This window comes from Nycticebus coucang, chromosome 13 (genome assembly GCF_027406575.1).
Source record: "Nycticebus coucang isolate mNycCou1 chromosome 13, mNycCou1.pri, whole genome shotgun sequence".
Classification (NCBI taxonomy): Eukaryota; Metazoa; Chordata; class Mammalia; order Primates; family Lorisidae; genus Nycticebus; species Nycticebus coucang.
The window spans coordinates 27187501-27210421 of record NC_069792.1 but is presented as its reverse complement, the minus strand read 5'-3'; the positions used below and the strand labels follow the sequence as shown (position 1 = coordinate 27210421).

General features: G+C 35.7%; 1 protein-coding gene across 2 annotated transcripts in view; it reads right to left on the bottom strand.

The window, feature by feature from the left end:
• Positions 1–22921, bottom strand: part of ZFHX4 (zinc finger homeobox 4) — a 204855-nt gene that overhangs the window by 156574 nt on the left and 25360 nt on the right. Inside the window, exons 2-3 of one of the 2 annotated variants that reach the window (XM_053559105.1) lie at positions 22691–22921; positions 21325–21827 (exon numbers count right to left, since the gene is read on the bottom strand). The exon at positions 22691–22921 is cut by the window's right edge and continues 2408 nt beyond it. In XM_053559105.1, the coding sequence (XP_053415080.1) occupies positions 21325–21827; positions 22691–22921 (734 nt within the window). The remainder of the gene's footprint in view (positions 1–21324; positions 21828–22690) is intronic. The other variant, XM_053559106.1, reaches the window with a different exon arrangement.

Sequence of the window (22921 nt, the reverse complement as noted above, 5' to 3'; positions counted from 1 at the left end):
GAACCAAAGAGCTTCTTAGGAATTTTTACCCAGAAAGAGGTAAGATTTTTTTTTTTCTTAAATAAGTTTATTTGATATGTTTTATGGTAGAATACTATAAAGTGTGGAGTTTCAAAAGTTGTTTTAGCTAGTTTCTAAAATATGTCTTGCCTCAGGCTCTGTTGCTTGTATGCTGTTCCCTTGGAAAACCTGAGAAATTTTAGAAATAAGGATACAACATTCTAGGATAGCTGATGGAGTCACTTACCTAAGAAAAAGAACAGCTATGCAAAATTAATCCACATAAAACACTATTCAATCTGGATAGAAATTCTGCACAATAATCCAAATATATATTATTACATTTTTATTGAGATGACAAATAATTTACTTTTGAAATGCATTATACAGCATCTTCTGTGAAAATATTATGAGCATCAAAAAAAGACAAAAAAAAAAAAAAAAAGCAGTGGACATAGCCCTTGAGGCTCTTTGTTCTCAGCTGGAAGAGGCCCCTTTTGGTGGTCTGAACCCCTATCTCACCACCCTTGTCCCCTACTTGTCACTCTGGGTGCATGTCACAGTTCATGCACACAGACAAATAGGCCAACCTGGCCAGTCAGCTTGACCTTGAACAGGCCTAAGATCAAATCTGGTTATTAATACTGGGGACAGTCAAAATGTAATCTTTCAGATACTGGAGAAGTCAGCTAGAAATTATGCAGTGGGCACTCCCTGTCAATCAGAAGCATCATGGTGCTAAGCATTAAAATGTTCATCTGAACCTGAGCAGGAGTTAAGATAAATTTCTTTTTTTCTGTTCTGTGAATGCCGTTGAGAGAAATTTGCTCAGGGCCTTTATATGCCCAACTTATCTGTCCTCACACTTTCAATTATTTTTGGACTCTTTGCTTTATAAGAGTTTTTATAAGGTAATCCATTTGCAGGCTAAAGGAGATATAATTGGAAAAATATTGCCCTTTCATAGTCATGGAAGATATTTTACAAATGGGATAAAATACTTTTAATACTCTTATTGTACTTCGGGGTGCATATAATTTTAACCATGGGTTCTCATTCTCCATAATTATTATTCTTTATAACTTTCTCTCAGAATATATCCATCCATTATGCAGGCTAAAAAGAGAAAATATGAAAAATCATTCAAATGCCTAGGCAAATATAAAAATTGCAACAGTAATAAATGCATTACTATCTCAAACCACACCTAAAATTAAAACAGATACTTAATCTAATATTCCCTCCATAGTTTACATTATCACTTCCATGTTCCTAAGTTACAGGCCTCTTGATAAGATAGTTACGTGTCCATTACAGTAAAAATCTCTGACAAAGGAGTAACGACATTTCCAATGAAAGTGTATTTCGAAAGCATTATAACTTTTTATTTAAGTACAGGCTCAAAACAAGACACCTGAAGAACACACACTTATTCAAATCCTTGGAAGAATATTTTTTCTGCACTACCAATGGCCATTTTAAGAAAGCAGTAAAATCATTTTCTTTGTATTTTTGCTTTCTGCTTATTTCCAAAAATCTTTTCTTTATAAAATATCAGGACTAAAATATCATGAGATATTTTTTGCATAACCAACTACGCATTTGAATTCTTTGTGAAAGTATATTGAAAGTCTTCATACCACTGGCATGGAGACTTTACATGGTAGGTAGCATTATGTTACAATAAACTTCCCCACTCCTTCAACCTCCTGGTATTTTAATATCCATCGCTTCCTCAAGCAACACAAATCCACTAATGCTTTAATTTGTGACACTGCTAACTGGTATTAACAGATTATGACTATGAAATGACCTTGCATTTGCACTAGCAAGGGAGAATGATATGTCTGTCATAGCAGAGTATAATGCTTTAAGTCAAACAAACATAATGATAATGTATTATATCTTTCACTTAAGCATTAATTTCAAAATGTTTCTAGTATGCTTATGCATGCTCATTGAACACTATATTAAAATAACCAAAATACTCAAGGCATATTTCCCTGGAAGGGCAAGAAACTTCTGTCCTTCACTGATCTACATGTATGAGAATAGCCAAAACATTACTCAGCAATAAAAACACAGCAGGAGGAATCACGCTACCAGACCTGAGACTATACTATAAATCGACAGTGATCAAAACAGCACGGTATTGGCACAAAAACAGAGAATTAGATGTCTGGAACAGAATAGAGAACCAAAGGATGAATCCAGCTACTTACCGTTATTTGATCTTTGACAAGCCAATTAAAAACCATTCAGTGGGGAAAAGATTCCCTATTTAACAAATGGTGCTGGGTGAACTGGCTGGCAACCTGTAGAAAGTTGTAACTGGACCCACACCTTTCACCATTAACTAAGATAGACGCTCACTGGATAAACGATTTAAACTTAAGACATGAAACTATAAAAATACTTGAAGAAAGTGCAGGGAAAACTCTTGAAGGAATCGGCCTGGGTGAATATTTTATGAGGAGAACTCCCCAGGCAATTGAAGCAGTATCAAAAATACACTACTGGGACCTGATCAAACTAAAAAGCTTCTGCACAGCTAAGAACATAGAAAGTAAAGCAAGCAGACAGCCCTCAGAATGGAAGAAAATATTTGCAGATTATACCTCCAATAAAGGGCTAATAACCAGAATCCACAGAGAACTCAAAGGTATTAGCAAGAAAAGAACACGTGATCCCATCTCAGGGTGAGCAAGGGACTTGAAGAGAAACTTCTCTAAAGAAGACAGACACACAATCTATAAACACATGAAAAAAAGCTCATCATCCATAGTCATCAGAGAAATGCAAATCAAAACTACTTTGAGATATCGCCTAACCCCAGTAAGAGTAGCCCACATAACAAAATCCCCAAACCAGAGATATTGGCATGGATGTGGAGAAAAGGGCACACTTCTACACTGCTGGTGGGAATGCACACTAATACATTCCTTCTGGGAGGATGTTTGGAGAATACTTAGAGACCTAAAAATCGACCTGCCATTCGATCCTATAATTCCTTTACTAGGTTTATACCCAGAAGACCAAAAATCACAATATAACAAAGACATCTGTACAAGAATGTTTATTGCAACCCAATTCATAATTGCTAAGTCATGGAAGAAGCCCAAGTGCTCATCGACTCACGAATGGACTAGCAAATTGTGGTACATGTATACCAGGGAATATTATGCAGCCTTAAAGAAAGATGGAGACTTTACCTCTTTCATGTTTATGTGGATGGAGCTGGAACATATTCTTCTTAGCAAAGTATCTCAGGAATGGAAGAAAAAGTATCCAATGTACTCAGTCCTATTATGAAGCTAAATTATACCTTTCACATGAAGGCTATAACCCAACTACAGCACAAGACTAGGACGAACAGGCCAAGGAAGGGGAAGGGAGGGGGGAGGTTTTGGTGGAGGGAAGGTAGTTGGTGGGGCCACACCTACGGTGCATCTTAGAATAGGTACAGGCGAAACTTACTAAATGCAGAATACAAATGTCTACATACAATAACTAAGAAAATGCCATGAAGGCTACGTTCAACAGTTTGATGAGAATATTTCAGATTGTATATGAAACCAGCACATTGTATCCCTTGATTGCACTAATGTACACAGCTATGATTTAACAATTAAAAAAAAAAACCATTAAATGATAAGCAAGATTTTGAGATACTTGGTTTGACTTTTTAAACTAAATCATCCAGCTGCTTTATTAATCTAAGTTTTCTGCCTCTGAGGAGAGGGGTTATTTCATTTAGGTCTTTTTTTTTTTTTTTGCCGTTTTTGGCCGGGGCTGGGTTTGAACCCTCTGGCGTATGGGGCCAGCGCCCTACTCCTTTGAGCCACAGGCATCGCCCTTCATTTAGATCTTTTGTTAAACACAACTATACTGCCAGTGGGACTGAGATATAGTATGGATAGATCCATACTTAAAAACATAGCCCTTGTGGTCAATACAGAAATAATCAATTATTTCAAGCTGATTTCTAGAAGAGGAACTTCTTTGTGAAATAGACAAAGATTCAGCTTTTAACTTACATGTAGTTAAATACACGAACTTTTCGAGAGTAAAGTATTATGACAATGTATATTCTGTTTCTCACAGGATCGGGCGCCATATTGATTTGGTGTTAGCACTGGTTGTTAGTGTAGCTGCCATTAAATCTGTATTAGATATAATATTGGGGAGAAAAATGCGGGATTTCATTAGAAGAAAATTATCAAATTCTATAACATACAATATAGAGGTCTCTTTCATAAATAGGGTAAGGAGGTCTACATACATGTATACACACACTTCATCAGTATCTACACATGCACACACCTCACACACCCATATAGACATGCTTATATCCATATGTACAGAGAGAACATATGTTGTTATAAAGTAAAATTCCATCACCCAGAAGGTGTGCCATATACCCCTACATTGTGCCCATTACATGACCTAACAAACTGAAACAATATAACCTAATTGTATGTACCCTTATATTAATCTAAAACAAAAAAAAAATAAAGTAAAATTCCAAAGCAAACTTCAAAAATCTGCCTTCCTAGAATAGCAAGAAAATGAAAACTGCATAATCATTACCGTGAGCTACAAATGAGCATGCAAGCCAGTGGGACGGAGGAAGTTGGCGCTCCTGAGATCCGTGAGAGTCCTATTAAAAACACAGACTATATCTCTGCTGCCTGAGGGTATCTCCATGTACAAACCAAGTGTAGATTTGCAACCATCATGAAGCAAAACATGATTCTAAAAATTTACCAAAAAGTATTCCTACAAAATTTAATAAAGGGGCCTTGGATTTTTTCTTTTTTTAACCAACTTCTGATTTAGAAAGTGGTTCCTTGGCCCAACAGCTCACTGAAGTGCCAGACCTCAATAAAAGAAAGGCCATTTTGTATAAAAAGGTTTGTCTGTGTAAAGGCTAGCCATTTTTTTCTGTGCAATGGGATTTCTGTACATCAAACATGTCAGACTCTTTTGGAAGCAGAACAATACACAAGGCAGAGGGTGATGCCTTGGGTGACTTTTTTGGACAGATGATGCGGCTTTGGCAGACCCTGGCCAATCCTGACCTGTGACGGGAGGGGATTCACAGTGGAGAGCAGGAGACCAAGTTTCTGTCTTCTGAATGTCAGAGAAATACATACTAATGGAGCCTAGTATAACTAGAATGTTCCCCCATCTTCTCAGAGAGTTTTTAGATTTACAAGAGACCTTCTAAAGCTTCTGTCCAGTGGTCCCCGAAATTAGGCAGATTATCACAATCATGTCTTTAAATAAAGGGATATCTAGGGTGTACCTGCAGAGTTGGGCCCCTGAAATAGGCATGTTTTAAAAATTTCAGCAGGAAATCTAATGGTCAGTTTCTTCTCATCCAACTGGATACACAGCCGTTTCTAGAACGCATTTTCATATAACCATTTCATGACTCCAGAAACTTTAAAGCCCTGGTAAAAACCTCAGTGGTAAGTGTTTTTTGTTTTTTGTTTTTGTTTTTCTTTACATGACAGCCAATGTCCAATGATGTCAATTTATTTTAGCCCCTAGCCACCTTTCTGAATACCTACATTCAGGGTCTCATTCAAACTCTTCACTTTCCTCCAAGATTAGAGGTAGAGTTCCATTTATACAAATCCCAAGTTACAGATTACTCAAATACATGTTCCAAATCAAAATTATATTACTGCTTTACAATAGTTACTATAGGTTTCATGCTTATTTTTCTCCCTGCTAAACCCCAAACTCCACCAGCGCAAGGTTTGTGTTCCTCTTGCTTATTGCTATATCTTTATTTCCTAGGACAAGTTCTGACAGAGAGGGCAATCAATGAATGAATAAATGAAATGAGTAATCAAACATGTAAATAAAACCAGGGCATTAGCACTGTTTTCACCTATTTCTCTATATATGATTTTACTCTGCTTTCTATGTCTATAAAAACATATTATGTATATATTAATTATTAGATATATACCAGAAATTTAAGATGACATACTTGTTTTTTTGTTTTGTTTTGTTTTGTTTTTGAGACAATGTTACTCTGTTGTCCTAGGTAGAGTGCCATGGCATCAATAGAGCTCACAGCAACTTCAAACTCTTGGACTCAAGAGAGCCTCTTGCCCTAGCGTCCTGAGTAGCTGGGATTACAAAGACACCCACCCCACTACATCCAGCAAGTTTTTTCTATTTTTAGTAGAGATGGGATCTCACCCTTGCTCAGCCTGGTCTTGAATTCCTGAGCTCAAACAATCCAATGCTTCAGCCCCCCAGAGTGCCAGGATTACTGGCGTGAGCCCTGGCCCTAAGATAAAATGCTTATTAAAGCTTAGCATAAATTCAACTCTGAGAACCACATAAGTAACTAAGTTCAGACTAGATCTCAAAGACTATTAAGCTAAGAATCATTGTCTAATTCTAAAGGTAACTTGGAACCCATTTTACAGATGAAAATATTACGGTATCGTTTCAAAAATATTCCAAAAGTAAAAGTAATGCCAGATACAGAAGCTTTAAACATTTATTTTTAAAGCTGGGAGCTCCCCTTAAACGACTACTCATTTGCAAATTCATACTTGGCAGACTTGAAAACCAGTATTTAAAAGTGTAATACACAGTTCCTTTTCCGTGGGCACACTTCTAAGAAAGAATGAATATTGAAGTTAAAGAACATAAAAGGATATACAAATAGTTATTTTCTATGAACTACATTCACCCTTTGCAAGTTGATGAGTATAGCTACATTCCTCTTCAAAGCAAATTTCAATTGAAGGCCAATTGGAAAGATAAAGTTAAGAATGGCTTTTCAGGAATGACAAGCCTTAGATATAACAGTGTAACCAAGTACACTTACAAAAATTAAAAAAGAAAGTGCCTTGCCAATAATAAAAAAGCAGAAGTTATCTCCAAGTACAAAATGCAAAGCCAATAGAGTGGGTGTGCTGACAAGACATAAGTAATATTTTCCACACATAAGAAAAGCTTTCATCTCAGAATAATTTTTTCTAAGCTATTTTTATACCTCAATTAAGACCTACAGAGCTCAATGGAGTGTTTTTTCCTCCATTTACTGATATATTAACTATGGCTTGCCAAAAACCACATAAAGAGTGAGAAAGTCCTTTGGACACCCTAAGACAGCAAATGTCTGACTTTCTTCTTCTGAACTTTTCTTGACTTACAGAGAGAAACAGGCAGATAGCTGTGCAAATCTTTCCCTGTCTTTCTTTGAGACATCACCTTATACCCTCCCACCATGCCCCACTCTCGATATATTAATAATGAGAGGTTATCAAAAACTGATACCTCCCTCATCAGTGCTAATTATGCTCATCAAGCGTCCGTAAACATAAATGCCAACCTGGACAGCCAGCCTTGCAGTTTCACTATGTATCTGACTTAAGAAAGCAGCTCTGGAGAATCTTTTAGCATGAGATAATACGGGAGTTTACCATCATTTCTTGCATAATTTCTCCTTAACTTGTATTCATGGTAAAACAGAAAGAAGAAATTATGCAATGGTAATTTTCCAACAGGAGGAACATTGGTGCCCAACACTTAATCTCATTATAGCTTTATCAATGAACCATATGAAGATCAGTAAGACTGGAAATTAAAAACTTTAAGGAACATTAATAGTTGTTTGAATCAAATAGGATTATGCCTGAAATAGGTGTAAAGTATTAAGACTATTTTATACTGATTACTACATTTTACACAAAAACACTGTTACATTTATCTTTTATACTTATAAGAAGGCGGGAAAAATCTTTCCAGTTAGCAAGAAAAGTACCAAGAAATATTTCATTTTATCAATATTCTTAACCATTATGAATGTAGGAAAATCACATCCTTGCAAACATCACATTTGGAGAAGTGGAGGCAAAAAGAGAGAGACTTGAATTGCACTGCTTCAATGCATTACTTCCCAACAATGAGACAACGTCTTTACTGGTGTGAAAACACACAGCCATTCTTTATCAAAGTTCTGCAAGCCAGAAACCTATCTTTTTTCCAAATACCACAGAAAATCTAAATATTAATTTTCTAGAAGACATAAAAGAGTAAACACTGCTAAAAATGTGTTAGACAAAGCACTAAAAATGTCCCTATCAACTGGTGGAACTCAGGAAGTCTCTGAACAGGGAAAGCAAAACACAGGGAAAAAGCATTACATATTTGCTTCTAAAAACTGGTGAGCTTCTTGAGGACACGCAGGGCATCATACTCCCTTTGTGTCTGTCGTATTCACCTTGGGGTCCAGCACAAGGCATCTTTAATCAATGAGGACAAATGTGCATATAACTAAAATATCAATCTAATAAAATGAACTTCAATAGATTTAAGCTGTCATAAATGTACCAATTTTTCATTTCTACCAATACAGGAATTCAGTGTGTAGATATTTTTCTAAGACCATGGTACAAATCAAATAAATGGTTTACATTCAGACTTTTTTTTTTTTTTGGCAGTTTTTGGCTGGGGCTGGGTTTGAACTCACCACCTCCGGCATATGGGGCTGGTGCCCTACTCCTCTGAGCCACAGGAGCCACCCCATACATTCAGACTTTTTAAAAAAAAGCTGAACTCTGCACACTGTTACGGATGATTTTTCTAATTTGTTCACTCCTCACTGCTCCCCAAAGTCTTTAAATCTCTATCTCATCGTAACTTCTTTTCTTCTTCTCTCTGAGGATTCATGCCCTTCTCAAAGGTCAATTGTTAATGTTGCACCTGTATTTCCATCTCCTTCTGACACAAGCAGAGGCTTCTTTTCCCAGTGTCCTCTCTCCATGCAATATTTTCACTGTGAAAAGTATCTTATTTAATACCATGGGTATCTACGCTTAAATCCTGACTCAGTCATCACTGTTATCAGCTTTGTGACCTAGGAAAAATTAATTATGTTTTCATTGCCTTAGTCTCCTCATCTTTAAAATGGGCATAATAGTAGCCACTACCTAAGAAGGCTGCTGGGAGAATTAAATGAGTTAATATATTTAAAGAACAGAGGAAATAATCTTGACACCAAATAAGTGCTCAATACATACTAGTATCAATTTTCTTACTGAGCTAGTTGGCCAGAAGAGAGCAAAAGATGAGTAACAGGCATTTGGAAAGTGACAAAATTTGAAGTATTATTTAAAGGAAAAGAGAAAGGAGCTGACCAGGTATAAAGTAAGAACTGACCAGCAGTCATGAGAATCTAGTTAATATCAGTGACTGTCAATCCAGAAATTTCTCTTCTAGGTATATACCCAAAAGTGAGGGAAACATATGTGCACACAAAACCTTGCATACAAATATTCCTAGCATCAGCATCCAAGTAGCCAAAAAATGGAAACAGCCCAAATGTCAATCACCTGATGGAAGATGAATAAAATGTACTATACCCACAAAATGGAAATTTGGTAATAAAAAGGAGTGAACAATACATGCTACAGTCTGGATAATCTTGCAAACATTATGCTAAGTGAAAGAAGCCAGTCACAAAGGACACAGACTATGATTCCATCTATATGAAATGTCCAGAACAGGCAAATCTATAGAGACACAAAGCAATTAGTAATTGCCTAGGGCTGGGGGAGGGAAGGCTGAAGATGGGGAGGGCAAATAAAATGTTACAGGATTTCTTGTGGGAATGATGAAAATATTCTAAAATCGATTGTAGTGGTGGTTGCATAACTCCATGAATATTCTAAAAACCATTGACTTCCATACCTTAAATGGATGGATTGCATGGTTTAGGAATGATATCTCTATAAAGTCATTGCAAATAAAAAAAAATGCAGCAGCAAAGCAGAAGTCAATGGCTTCAACATGGCATTGTCAACATGGTAGATTTCATAGCTGATCACTGCAGTTCCTTTCCATTCTAATAAAGAACTGCTTTCCTGAATCTTTTAGCACTGAGGTTGCTATCTTATTCCCTCATTTTCTCACTACGGACATCTGACCGTTGGAAGAAGATATTTATTCAGATTACCTAATTCTCTGAATTTCAAGAATATCGCTGAGTCTAAGAATTTTGTGGTACATGTTGAGACTTTAAGACCAAAGAAAAGAATAGACTGCTAATTATGAAGACATTAGTTTGAGAAATCTTTGCTTTAAAATACTTTTTAAGACTTAGTTCTAAAGCCCTTGCAAAAGGATACCTACTCCAAGGTTGGGAGCAGGACTTGCCTTTTGTAAGGGGAAAAAAAAAAAAAAGGCTTAATGTGTTCCCACAATTAGTGAGGTCATTTGCTTTTTGAAGAACCTATCACTTCTACCAAATCATATCCTGTTCCCTGGACCTTTGATTAGTCATGTGTACATACAGAACTGATCTCAGTACTCGTTGACGAGTCTTGCACAACATCATCAAAGGGACTATGATATCTCTAGGGACTAAGAACACTTACAATGCACAGGAAGAGATTTCTGCGATCTACTTTAAAACAAAATAAGGGGCATTAATGATTAACCCCATGATCTTCATCAATTTTTAATACATTTTCATATATTGTATTCTCTCTCTCTCTTCATCTATCTCTCACACATACTCACAGACACACACTTCTGCGTGCAGTTTGTTCCAATGTTTGTGTGGTAACTATAGGTCGTTCTCCTTGGATGTGTATGAAAGACATCATTGTGGTACAGGCTGGCATTTGACACTTATCACCCAACACAAGAGTTCTGAATAGATTTACATTCTTCATCCACTGAAAGAATTAACTTGTTCACTTTTTGGAGAAATGTGTATATGTATACATATGTAGTATATATACATGCACATATAATCAATTATATAATTAATTTCAATATACTTCTTCTGTATCAACTGTTTTCCAATAATTTTTTAAGGCACTCTCATTAAAGGGACAGCCATAGTTCTACATGAAGGAAAAAAAAAAACCAGCCCATTACATGCAACAGGAACTTGTGAGTAAATATTGCAACTGATAGTCTATTTTGAAAGATTATAGATTATAACTGATGGTCTATTTTGAAAGATTAAATATCTAAATAAATGTTGACAAAACTGAACAGTTTCATAATTAGGAAGACAATTTCTTATTTGTGACTTAAAGACAGTACTTCGTATTTCATGTTCAGAAGGAATGCTCTAAAACATAATACTTCTTTTTTTAAAAATCCCTTTTTTAGTTTTTCTAATATTTAGAGAATTGAGAGACCCAAAGACTTTTTTTTTCCAGTTTTTCTCTGGAAAAAAAATTATTTATGAATTCCTCTTGCATCTATTTTTAAGGAATTTAGTTATGAAACTGGGGAGTATCTTCTCAGGAAATACTCATAATGGAAAAAATTGGTACTACTTTTCCATCTAAATGTGTTTTTTAAGCTTTTAATTTGCTAACACAAATCATTATCATCAAGAAAATGATAAATCAGAACTTCCTTTTAGCCCAATTCTTTTTTTTTTTTTTTGACACCAAGGAACTTCTGTTTAAAAATAAGCATATTTAGGGAAAGGGGTGTGGAAAAAAAAAAAGCATATTTAGCATCACATAGTAAATGGGAGAGAGTTTTCTCCCTATTAAAGTATTATGTGATAAAAATTCACCAAATACAATAAATTTCAAAAAGTAAATTCTGGTGTTTGCGTAATTCCCATTTTACCATGTTAATCATTTTCAAAAAACAATGCTATTTATTTGACAGAAAAATTGTGAATTATTTTCCCCTCCCCCATCACTGATGCTACCTACTCTGTTATTCAGCGGTAATTACTAAATATATGTAGAATTTAAAGGAGATCCCTTGTATACTGACTCATTCAGAGATGCTGGCAGGTAGATTCACTACCTGATTTTCCACAATTGAACAATGAATGATTTTAGCCCCTAAGGACATATGCTAGTGTTATTCTCAGTTCTACCAAATGGATAGTTAGAAATATTTAAAGTCTTTAAAAAATGTAACATAGTATAGTTAACAAAATGCCCTCACGTGCTTTATACATAATAGCTGTAGTTATTGGTAGCGTCTATATTGTTAACAACTCTTTTATGTCAAAACTTAGATTATTATTACTTTCCAATAAAAGAACATTTCATTAATAAATGTAGTCAATTGCAACAATGTCAATATCTGACAATTTTTTTGCAGGACTAGTCAGGGGGCAAAATTTTGCCAACCATCTCTACATTTCATCATTGTAAATAGTTCTAAGAAAACTCTGGGCATTGCGTTGAAATCATTACTGAAACTTTGAGGAGAAAAGAGAGAGGAAAGGAGTGAGTAAAAAAAGATATATTGGAAGGAAAACTGCTGAGATGTTATAAATAAAATGGATCAAAGAAAGAAGTGAAAGATAAGAGTTTACAATAATTATAATAATTCACAATAAGATGAGGCTTAAAATTGTAATAAGTAGCAAGTGAAGAGGACGTCCCCTAGTAGTTACAAGGATGCCAGAGAAAAAGAGAGAGGAGACTAAGGTCATGGGCAGTGTGCAGACTGTGCTCTTGCTGTTCCTGGGTAGTAAGTTAAATGCTTAGGGAGGCACATTCCCTCTTTCAGGTCAGCAGGGTACCATTTAGTACATTACTGCTGAGGTACCCCAGTGACCTGAATGAATTAATGCAGCTTCCAAAGGTGCTTAACTTGCAAGCACTGAGAGCTCAGGCACTAGAAGTGATAAATATTCTATTAGTCCTTTTTATTTAATATACCAAACAGCCAAACATGTCAGTAAAAGGACTTTTTTTCAAAGTGAAAAAAATTCTGTTATCACAGGAAATATGCAGGTAACAAATTTAACTAACAGTTTCTCCTTCCAACTCATAGATGACCCAGCAGGCTTGAGTTCATGGTTCTAGTAGACTGCATTCCTGTGTGCAAACCTATTGGCCAGCTCTTACTGCATCTGTAATGTCTTTAAGGAAACCTGCTAACATGAAAGAGTGAAAGTGGGCCCTAAAATGATTAAGCCCTAGAGAAAAACTGTAAATTTTGCATCTGAGATCCCCAGACTTTCTCTTCCTTTTCCAAACCCTGTTCTTCCTATCCTCAAATAAAGTTTTCTTATTAAAAAAGCCTCACAATGTAGGTAAGGGCGTGGGCTAAAAAGAAGTCAAAGGTAGAAGATAGGTTCCCATATAGGTTCTTACTATCTGTAAGGATTCAAGCAACCTCAGTTTCCTCATATGTCAAAATGGGAATAACTGTTAAGCAGAGTAAATGACGTACGTAAGGAGTTAAACTTATGATTGATGTCAGTAAATGTTTTCTCCAAAAAGTAATGCTATTGTGAAAGACAATAAAAAGATAAGTCAATTGTCTGTATGGTTTTACCATTGAGAGATTATCTGGCATGAGAAGAAAGGGTATTTTTGGTAAAATTATTCCCAATACTCCATGTATCACACATAGATAGTCAACTGCCTACTCTACCTACAAATGAGGCTTTTCATGCCACCAGACACATAATCACAAAAAAATCAGTATTTTAAAATTTCAAAACCTTTCTTCCCAAACAGAAGTTAACTTAGACAGTAGATCGATCAATAGCTTATTCCTTTCCACCCTCAGCCCTGTATTCCACTAATTTTATCAGCAGATATCCAAAACAAATGATTCTCCAACCTTAACCTTTCTCTATGCTACTCCTTAAAAATTTGGATGATAGACAAATCTACTCCTAACCCTAATTTCTTAAACAACAAGAGAAGAAGTGGGTATCCTATGCTAACATTTCCAGGGAAATAAAAGCTGTAGGAGAATTTGAATATCTGGATATGGTTTTCATACACTTTTATATTTACACATACAGGTTTATTGTACTTAACTTAAGACTACAAAAGTCCTTTTCCTTAAAGACAAGAAAAATAAAATATTAATACAAGGTTATAAAGACAAGTAAAATAAAATTCCATTTCACACAACTGTTATTTCCTGTGATAACAATAGTGTACCTGGTGACAATAATGTATCTCTAAGCAGAACTCTCACTGACTCCGTTGGAAACTATATTTACAGAGATTCTCCAAGAGTCATATCACATGAGCATCCTGGCTATTTAAAAGGTTGACAGAATTGCAATTTGATATTGCAATGTATACCATGAATATACCAAAAAAAAAAAAAACTGAATTGCAATTTGATATTGTAATTGGTATTCTTTCGGTATATTCATGGTATACATTTGGTATTCCTTATTAAATATTTTTTCTTCATTTTCTCGGCAATGCATTAGTAGCATCATCCTCAAGTTTGAAAAACAACATAAATGTTGTAACTAATAAAAAAGCTCTATTCAGCTTTCAAATTCCCATCATAATCCTCATCATCTCAAGCTCATCAATAAAGTTTCACTACGCAATAGGGCAGTAAAGAGTGGGCCAAGACTTTATAATTTGTCTGTTGGCAGATACAATGAAAGTCACTGGCGGGCCTTTGACTAACCGTTGTTGAAAAAAAGCATGGGAATTTTCGATGATGGGTTCTATGGATCTAACTCCTTTTCATTAATGCCTCTGACATCTAACCACCAAATCTAACAAGTAATTTTGGACAGCAGAGTGAGTTAGAACACTTCACCTTAGAAAGCTCTTTGAGCAGCACTGAGAAGGTGGCTTCTATCCCACCGTGTTAATGGGACACAACCATCATACATAGATATTTCAAAATCTGTCACATAGTAAATGTTCGACAAATTTTTTCTGTATTTACGGGAAGTAAAAATTGGGATAGTACTTGAGTCATCTGCGGATAGAACTTAGGCCCACCATACTCCTAAATTATGAAATCTGTGAAGGCGTTTCTAATGGTTATAGGGGGCTACACCTCCATTGTTGCTCCTCGCTTTTAAATCATATCCTCCTATGCTCTCATGGAATACGCTGATAACTTGGAGAAAAAAAGTGCCTTTTAAAGCTTGAATGATCTGAATAATAGACAAATCTCCACATCTAATTGAACTCAGCCTGAGCACAGGCTCAGACTCAAAGCAGACTTGGTAAAGCATTTCCAGTAGAACTCAGGAAGGCCAGATGTTCTGGAAGCAGAACTGTGGTCATTATACACATGCCAGCTCCTCCTCACTCCACCCAGGGCCAAGACCCTTTCAGCAGCGCGAGGCCTGGTTAACATATGACTTGGGCCATATTACTGCATGGCATCCCAGCACCCATTTGAACATTTTAGCAATTTTAAGCAAGCTCTGCTGACAGGGACAATTAAATTTAAGCCAAAGAAATATACAAGGAGAGCACATTAATTATGAAATACCACCTTTGTCTGCATTACCTAAATGACCTCAGGGAGGGTGAAAAATTAGGGATTTATCACTTTTGGTTAAATCATACCTCAACTTCACACGAGACAGAATGAACACAAATTACACAAAGAATGTAACATAAATCATAAAGTATAAGTTGACACTTTGCTGAAGTGCATGGTGGTGCCAAATTGTAGCCGTTGTTTCTGAGGTGTGGTTTGGTGGTGGTGGTGTGCACGTGTGCGTATGTGTGTAGAAGGAATGAATGAAGAAAGGTCTTAGGCAGGGGCATTGCTCAAAGTAACCCCAATCCCTGACATAATCACCCTCCCTCAAAAAACATTAGAAATTCCTCCATATTAGGCAGTTCCTTTTAAAAATACTCACTCTAAAAAAGACTTAAAAGTCATTCAAAACTTTGGATATTCTGCTTTTATAAAAAAGGCTTCGTTCCCCTTAATTAAAAGAATGCTAATTTTCTGTGGGGAATTAGGTAATCCTGCAACATGGACCACTTCCATGAAGAAATGATCTAGGTAGGATTAAACAGCAAGGATTTCGGAAAAACAGACAACAGCCTAATAACATATGCCTGATGTGAAGGGACAGAGGAGTACTGGTTAAGGAAAGACATGAAGAAAACACAGGAGGAAGAGTCCAATGACACACTTGGCTTTTTAAACTTTTGTCTTGATTTGACAACAATTTCACACACCAAAAATCATTTTATCTGCCCTGGCCTGGATGTAATAAGTTGCTAATGCCTGATCTAAATCAGTCTTTCTAAGAATTGATATGTAGTGTATGTATCTATCTGTCTATCTATTTATCTATCTACCTATCTATCTTTCTGATAACCATCTATCTATATATCTACCAATTTTCAGTAAGTAGCTTTTTGGTCACTTGCTTTTCTGGTGGAATACAAAGACGGTTCTCAGCTCATAAATGTAATATTACATAATATGCAAATGCAGCAAGCAAGTCCATATTTGCACTGAAGTAGCCACTTTATGACACACGGCTGTGTTTCAGCAAATGCCAAGTTAAAAACAGAAGTAGACATAGGGTTGGCCAATTACGTTTAATCTCAAAATGCCAGTGATTTATTAGTTACTATTAGATAACTAAATCCTCTTTATTTAATCCATGTATTTATTAGTTATTAGTAATATGGAAATATATACTTTTCTATTAAAGAAACTATTTTTTCCAATCTCTGCCTTGTCTTTTTATATGAAAATGCAATAGAATAACATGAATTGTGATTACTTTTTTTAAAACAAATCCTGAAACTGGAATTAATTTTCACACTGCATTTCAACCTTGAAATGAACATAAATCTGAAACTAATACAAAAAAGTGCAAAAATTTCCATACTCATGTTAATGTTTAGCAACAGAAAAGAATAATTTTTGTTTATCTGTGAAAACAGTTTTCTTTGTCTAAACAAACAACTAGAATAAGATTAAGAAAAATCTGTTTTGGTCTCTCACATATACACACATATTCCAATTTCCTTTTGCACAATGACTTTTATGTAAATGTGAACCCCACAATCTCCTGACCTCTTTTACTATAACACCAAGACAATGACAGTTCAATAATTGAAATGGTACCTATCTGGTATATTCGATTTTAAATTGGACTCAGGCCTATTGAATGAAAATACTTGTGACTCTTTCAAATTATTAATTTCAAATTGATTGGATTATTATTTTCTAGCAGGAAGAAAAAAAACACAAAAAGGCAAGTGAAACTAACTATTTCATTTTTTATTTCCTTAATGTAATTTCCCCAATGTCCCTCCTTGTACCCTCCTCTGTGGCCCTTCCCCACACCTTGATTTTAGTTCTTAACCTGGATTCTCTTATCTGTAACATGGGTATGGATAATGAGAAAACTCTAAAAACGTTCCTTGGGGAAATACTGCATCAAAAGTTACCTAGGACTAAATCCCTGGTGTGTTCTTTTGCTCACCATGGAGACAGATGATTCGTTCACTGCTCTCAGCCAATTTAAAATCCAAATGTGGAAATGGCATTATGGAATTCAGACAGATTATGCTGCTTCATTCTTACCAGATGCAGGAAGAAAAAAAGCTAGTATCATTAAGCTTTTGACTTTAAACCAGCGAAGATGTGAACACCCCACTCAAAAATACATTTATTAGGAGATTGGCCAAAGTACAGGGGCAGCGAGAGTATTTGTATGCCCTGCATACAACGGTGCTTAGACCAATCAGCTGGCCAAAAATGTCCTGGCCATACTAGGCCAAAAACAAACCCAACTGCAAATCTGAAACATTGTCGGTCTTGCTGATTCTTCCTCAGTTTGAATGTGTAGTTCAAAGTGGTCTTCTTTACAGCTTTTTACTGGACTACTCAGAAAAAGTTTGAGATCATTTAAGGGGTAGAACAAATTGCAATGGATTTTTTAAAAACAAGGATTAGACGTAAAGAGGTGTCTTTAATTTGTTTTTCATTAGTCCATTGACCCTACAAATATTTATTGAGGACCTATATGTAAATACCAAAAGCTATAATTTGTAAGGAAGACAAAGGCATGAATTTATAATATGATCACATCTCATAAATGGGTTAGCTGAAAAACTACTCTGTGTGTGTTTATGTGCACATGTGTGTATCTACAGCATTGACCTTGAAAGACCAATTGTAGCTATCTACACATTTCATACTATTAACTTCACTTTAAATACACAGTCATACTTTAAAAGCGAAGATGATGGGCAATCTGAAATTTCATTTTATTGTTTTATTTTCCTAGACTAATTTTATTTCATCAAAATTTCTGGAGGAAAAATCAAAATTTAATAGTGCTTAGCACCTCAGAGAATTCCATTTGAAGAAATGAGTAAGATTTTTTTACAGTAACAGAATTGCTTTTTTAAAAATGCTAAGGAAAATAACACTGCCAAAAAATGAATACAGCTTTGTTTGTTTTTGCAGTCATCGTTAGCAATAGACATAAAGGTATTCTTTTTTTGAGTCCATATGGAAAGATCATCAACACGTTCTGGCTCTGGGTTCTTTGCCAAAATACCATAACCCACAAGCCTTCTACCTTCAACATAAAAGGAAAGGTGTTGTTCTGGTCAAATAAAGAAATAATTTTTACTAGCATACATCTAATGTTAAAGCTGCCTAAATCCTGCCAAATACATTAAAACAACATCTGTAAAACAGATTTTCATTAAATTGATCAGTTTAAAGTTAAGCAGCTCGGCAGATGATGCTTTTAAGCTAACCCTTAACCTTTAACTTTTAACCTCCTTAAACTAGAATAAGAACACACACTCTTGGGTAATACTGCTTCAGGTTGACAATGCAATACATAAGGGGGTCTATTTAAATTGAAATGACACATCACCACATTTAGAGTGTTATGAATCAATATGTTGTCAATAAGAAGACAAGCTGTTTTCTCGCAGCTCTGTATTTGGCTTATAACTGTTACTTGTCACTTTCCCTTAAAGTCTAAATAATTCATGATACAAAATGATATAAATTAAACTCCTAATGAAAATAAAGTTTATACAGGACATTGTCTAGTCATTAACTCAGAAAATATCTGAAATCTAATTTTTATATTTTAGCCTTATTATAAACCATCATGTTTTTTTTCCAGGCCCAGGCTAATTTGTTAGGTTCTCATTTAAAAGCAATTAATGTTACTTATGAATCAGTTGTATTTTGCCCACACTAGCCAACCAAGCTGGCTAATATTCTCGTTACTGCACTTGAAAATCCTCTCTGTCTCACTCACAATTTCTGAAATCAGTTTAGAAATGCCATCTTCAACCCATTGCTACTTGGGAGAGTATCTCTAGTTACTCCAAGAAATAAGGAATGCCCCTTGAAAGATAATGCAAAAGAATATAGTTAGATGGACTAATATCCACTTTCAATAGCTCAAATATGCATATTAATCTCTTCTGTCTTCTTTTAATTCAAGGTAAGTTTGTTCAAAGTAACTTTTTGTTTGTTGGCTGACGGTGTTTAAACACTACACTAAACAAAGACACTTGGGTATTTAAAAGATAAGCAACTAAGGAAAATTTTTATATGACTGATAATATTTTTAAGGAAAGAGTACACCTTTGATTATGGGGTCTAAAGGCTCTCTTTATAATCAAAGTTTTATCTCAATTGGTTGTTATAAATTCAAAGACTGTCTCCACCTCTCCATGAAAAGGAACTTTTAAAAGTAACACCCAGCAAATTGTGCTAAGGAGAGAGGCGGCAAATCCAGGCTTATGGAAGGAATGGATGTTTATATTCTCACCCACACACACAAACACCCATCTCACCCACACAACACCATGTTTAAATAATCATGAAACAATTAAATAACATTTTCTGTAAAAATAAATAACGTTCTACCTTTCTTTAGGTTCACCCCCAGTTTGATTAATAAAATAGAAAAATCTGTACATTTATATCTTCTATTTATGATATGTTAATTTACAGGGTTAGAGGTACTGTGTGAATATAAACATAGTTCATGAATATTCTATTTAGCTCCCAGGATCTAAATCTATTATTTATACAAACTTAATGTTTGTTTATTTGTTTTCACCTAGGTATTCTAAAAGTTTTAATAGGTCAGGTAGGAACAGAAAAAAAAAAGTAGACAATTGAACAGTTGTCAACTGTTGCTGCAAAACCCATGAATTATACCACAATTAATACTTTATATGACATTTTCAATACTGTCAACTTAGAAGCTTTCCATCTCACATTAGGGCCTGCACTTCCCAAACTGTGTAATCCAAATCTAATGCTTTCATTGTTGATCCACAGAGTGCCAATATCACAGGAAAAATGTTACAAATTCTCACACTAACTTGTTAGGTTTTTACAAACAGTACATCCATGTAGAATTTGATCTTCAAGAAACAACCCCAAACACTCAGCACTAGACCAACCCAAATACATAATTCCATCAGCCAATCTAGATAGCCACAGTCTCCTCTTCCCATGGTGTGTTCATAACTTTAAATAGCATTAGAAAAGCCATAGGTATCATAATTGCTGGTTGACTACTGATAGTATAGTTATCACTGATTTCTAGAATAAATCAATAGATAACACTTGCAAAATGGATTTTGTAATCATATTTAGAGCCTGTTACAATGACTAATGGTTTGCAATATTTTCTGAATTTTAATATCCTCTAGACAAAAAGAAGTTTTTAATAAGTTACCAAGTTATTCATCATAGTAATGAATGTGTTACATTTGTACATGAACCAAGACAATCAAGACAATTCAGTGAACAAACTGCAGAAAATAAATTTATCAGTAATTAGGGTTTAGGAAAAGTCAAGACGAGGTGTGTTATAAATGCCGTTCATCACTAGTGCACTTTCGTTACATCTGTGTAGTTTTTCCCAATGAAGATAAAGGTGTATTTGCCATTTTCTCAGCCTATTTATCAATACCACACCCATGGGGGGGGAACATTAATAGTTGGGAAAACAAGTCATGCAAAATAACAACAGAGTTTACTTTTGAAGCCTTTCAACTGATGCGAAGGGAGAGAGAGTGTGTGTGCTCAACATTACTGAGAACACACAGAAGGAAAAAAAATAAAAACAAAAACATCATGTTTGGATCAGCCTTGTTTGTCATCAAACAAAAGATGATGCATTCCCAAGGGAGGGCACTGTTTTCCTCCTCTGCTCCCTATAACTATTCACATTTAGCCAGGACGGATGCTCTTATTTAAAAAAAAAAAAAAATACTAAGAAACAATAAATAGGTTTAATAAGCATTATTTTATACATGACAATACACAGAAAACTTCTTTCATTTCAGGGAAGCCAGTGAAGAAATCAATGCCACTGAGCTGAGACAGGTGTCACCTAGACGTCCAGCAAAACTTTTAAATCAAGTCTTTAATTCCATGTATTTCAGTATGCTGTTAGTAATGCTAATCAGAAACTGTGCACCTTGCCCTCTGATTTTTTTCTCTTTCTCCCTTAACTTGGAGATTTGTGCTCCAAGCTCTGAAACAGTTAATTCCCTTTTCTACTCTGTGCCAACGGAAATGGATGTCACTGCTTACCTTGTAGAGCTTCAGGGCCGCCTCATGCCTGTGATTGGTGGTGTGCAAGCGTAATTTATCCACACTGTTGGTGTAGTAGTCACAGGCGTTACATTTTAGGTGAACAGGGTTGCCAATGGCAATACACTTCAACCTCCACTCATTACTTTTGCCCCCTTCTTTAATGTGAGCCACCAGTTGATATTTCTGCATATGCTTATCGGTCTTGCAGTGGAGCTGGAAGTTGGCTTTGAGCTGAGTGTTGTAGTTGCAGAGCTTGCACTGGTAGATATCTCCAATTACCGCTCTCCATTCCTCTTCAGGGAGAGAGCGCTCACTGCTCACATGCACACTTAGGGCCTCCAGGCTGTCAGAGGTGAATTTGTTGCAAACAGCACACTGGAATAGCTTCAGCGCTGGGTCACTGATATAAGGTGACAGCTCTCCTGCAGTAAGGAGGGACAGGTCATCACCCATTAGCTGACCACTGGCAAGCCGGATTTCAGGCGGCAGCTCATTATTTACTACAGGAAAAAAAAATTAAAAGGAAAATAGAGACTAGAAAACACAGCACACACAAAGGAATCTTTAAAATAAAGTCTTGACAAGGAATGTGCTTTCTCTAGAGCTTAAACTATAAAAAGCTGTAATAGGATTGAATCAGGATCAATTACAATCATCCCTTTCAACTTCTAAATTCCCTCATCAGATAGCTTTAATTACTCCTACTGGGCATGATGTCATTCTGAAATTTGTATTTTCGAGGGCAAGAAAGTTGATCAATACCATAACAAAACAGTCACATGCTTTCAATTTAAGAGCTTAGATAAACTTACATAAGCACTAATTGTTATTTCCCAATTTGTCTTAAAGCTTGATGAGATTTGGCTAATACTGTATGCGTGCCTGTAATCTACTGCCAAATACCTGGGATAAGGTAATGGTATTGTTGTTAGCTTAATTATCTCCAAACACAGCCATTATAATACTTGTTCAATATAAATAATGGAGAATAATGGTATACAATTTTGAAGCTCAAGTTTGATATTTCAGGGGATAATCACCAACACCAAAACTACCAAATCTTACAGGCTCTGACTAATGATGGCAGGTAATTAAGGCAAATTTGCATTTCTTAATTAACCTTTGGTTGAAGACAAAGTTTGCTAACTTATGCTACTATTGATTCCTTAACTCTTTCCTTTCTGAAGTTAATTTAGCTTTGAAGTAGAAGCACAAATGGCTTAATTACCCAGCTTAAAGAGAAAGTCCTTTCTAGTAAACTGTCCTCAATTTGTCGCCACTCACCACTTTACCCGGGTGCATCGTGCCAAATCGAAATGTGATTAGAAAGTAAGAACGGTGCAGAAAAGCAGTAAATACTAACCCAGTCCTGGTGCCAGAGCCGCGGCTGTTGCTGGATCCAGCTGGAATGGATTGATCATCAGCTGAGGGTCAGCAGGGTTTTCCAGCTTCATGCCGGTCAGGCCTATGTTCTGGGCTAGGTAGTACTGATAGAGTTCCGCTTCCGCAGGGGCGAGGCCCAAGTGCAGATTATGCTGGATCTGCTTCATGTTCTGCTGCAAAAGCATCATATTATGCATGTGCTTCTCACTGG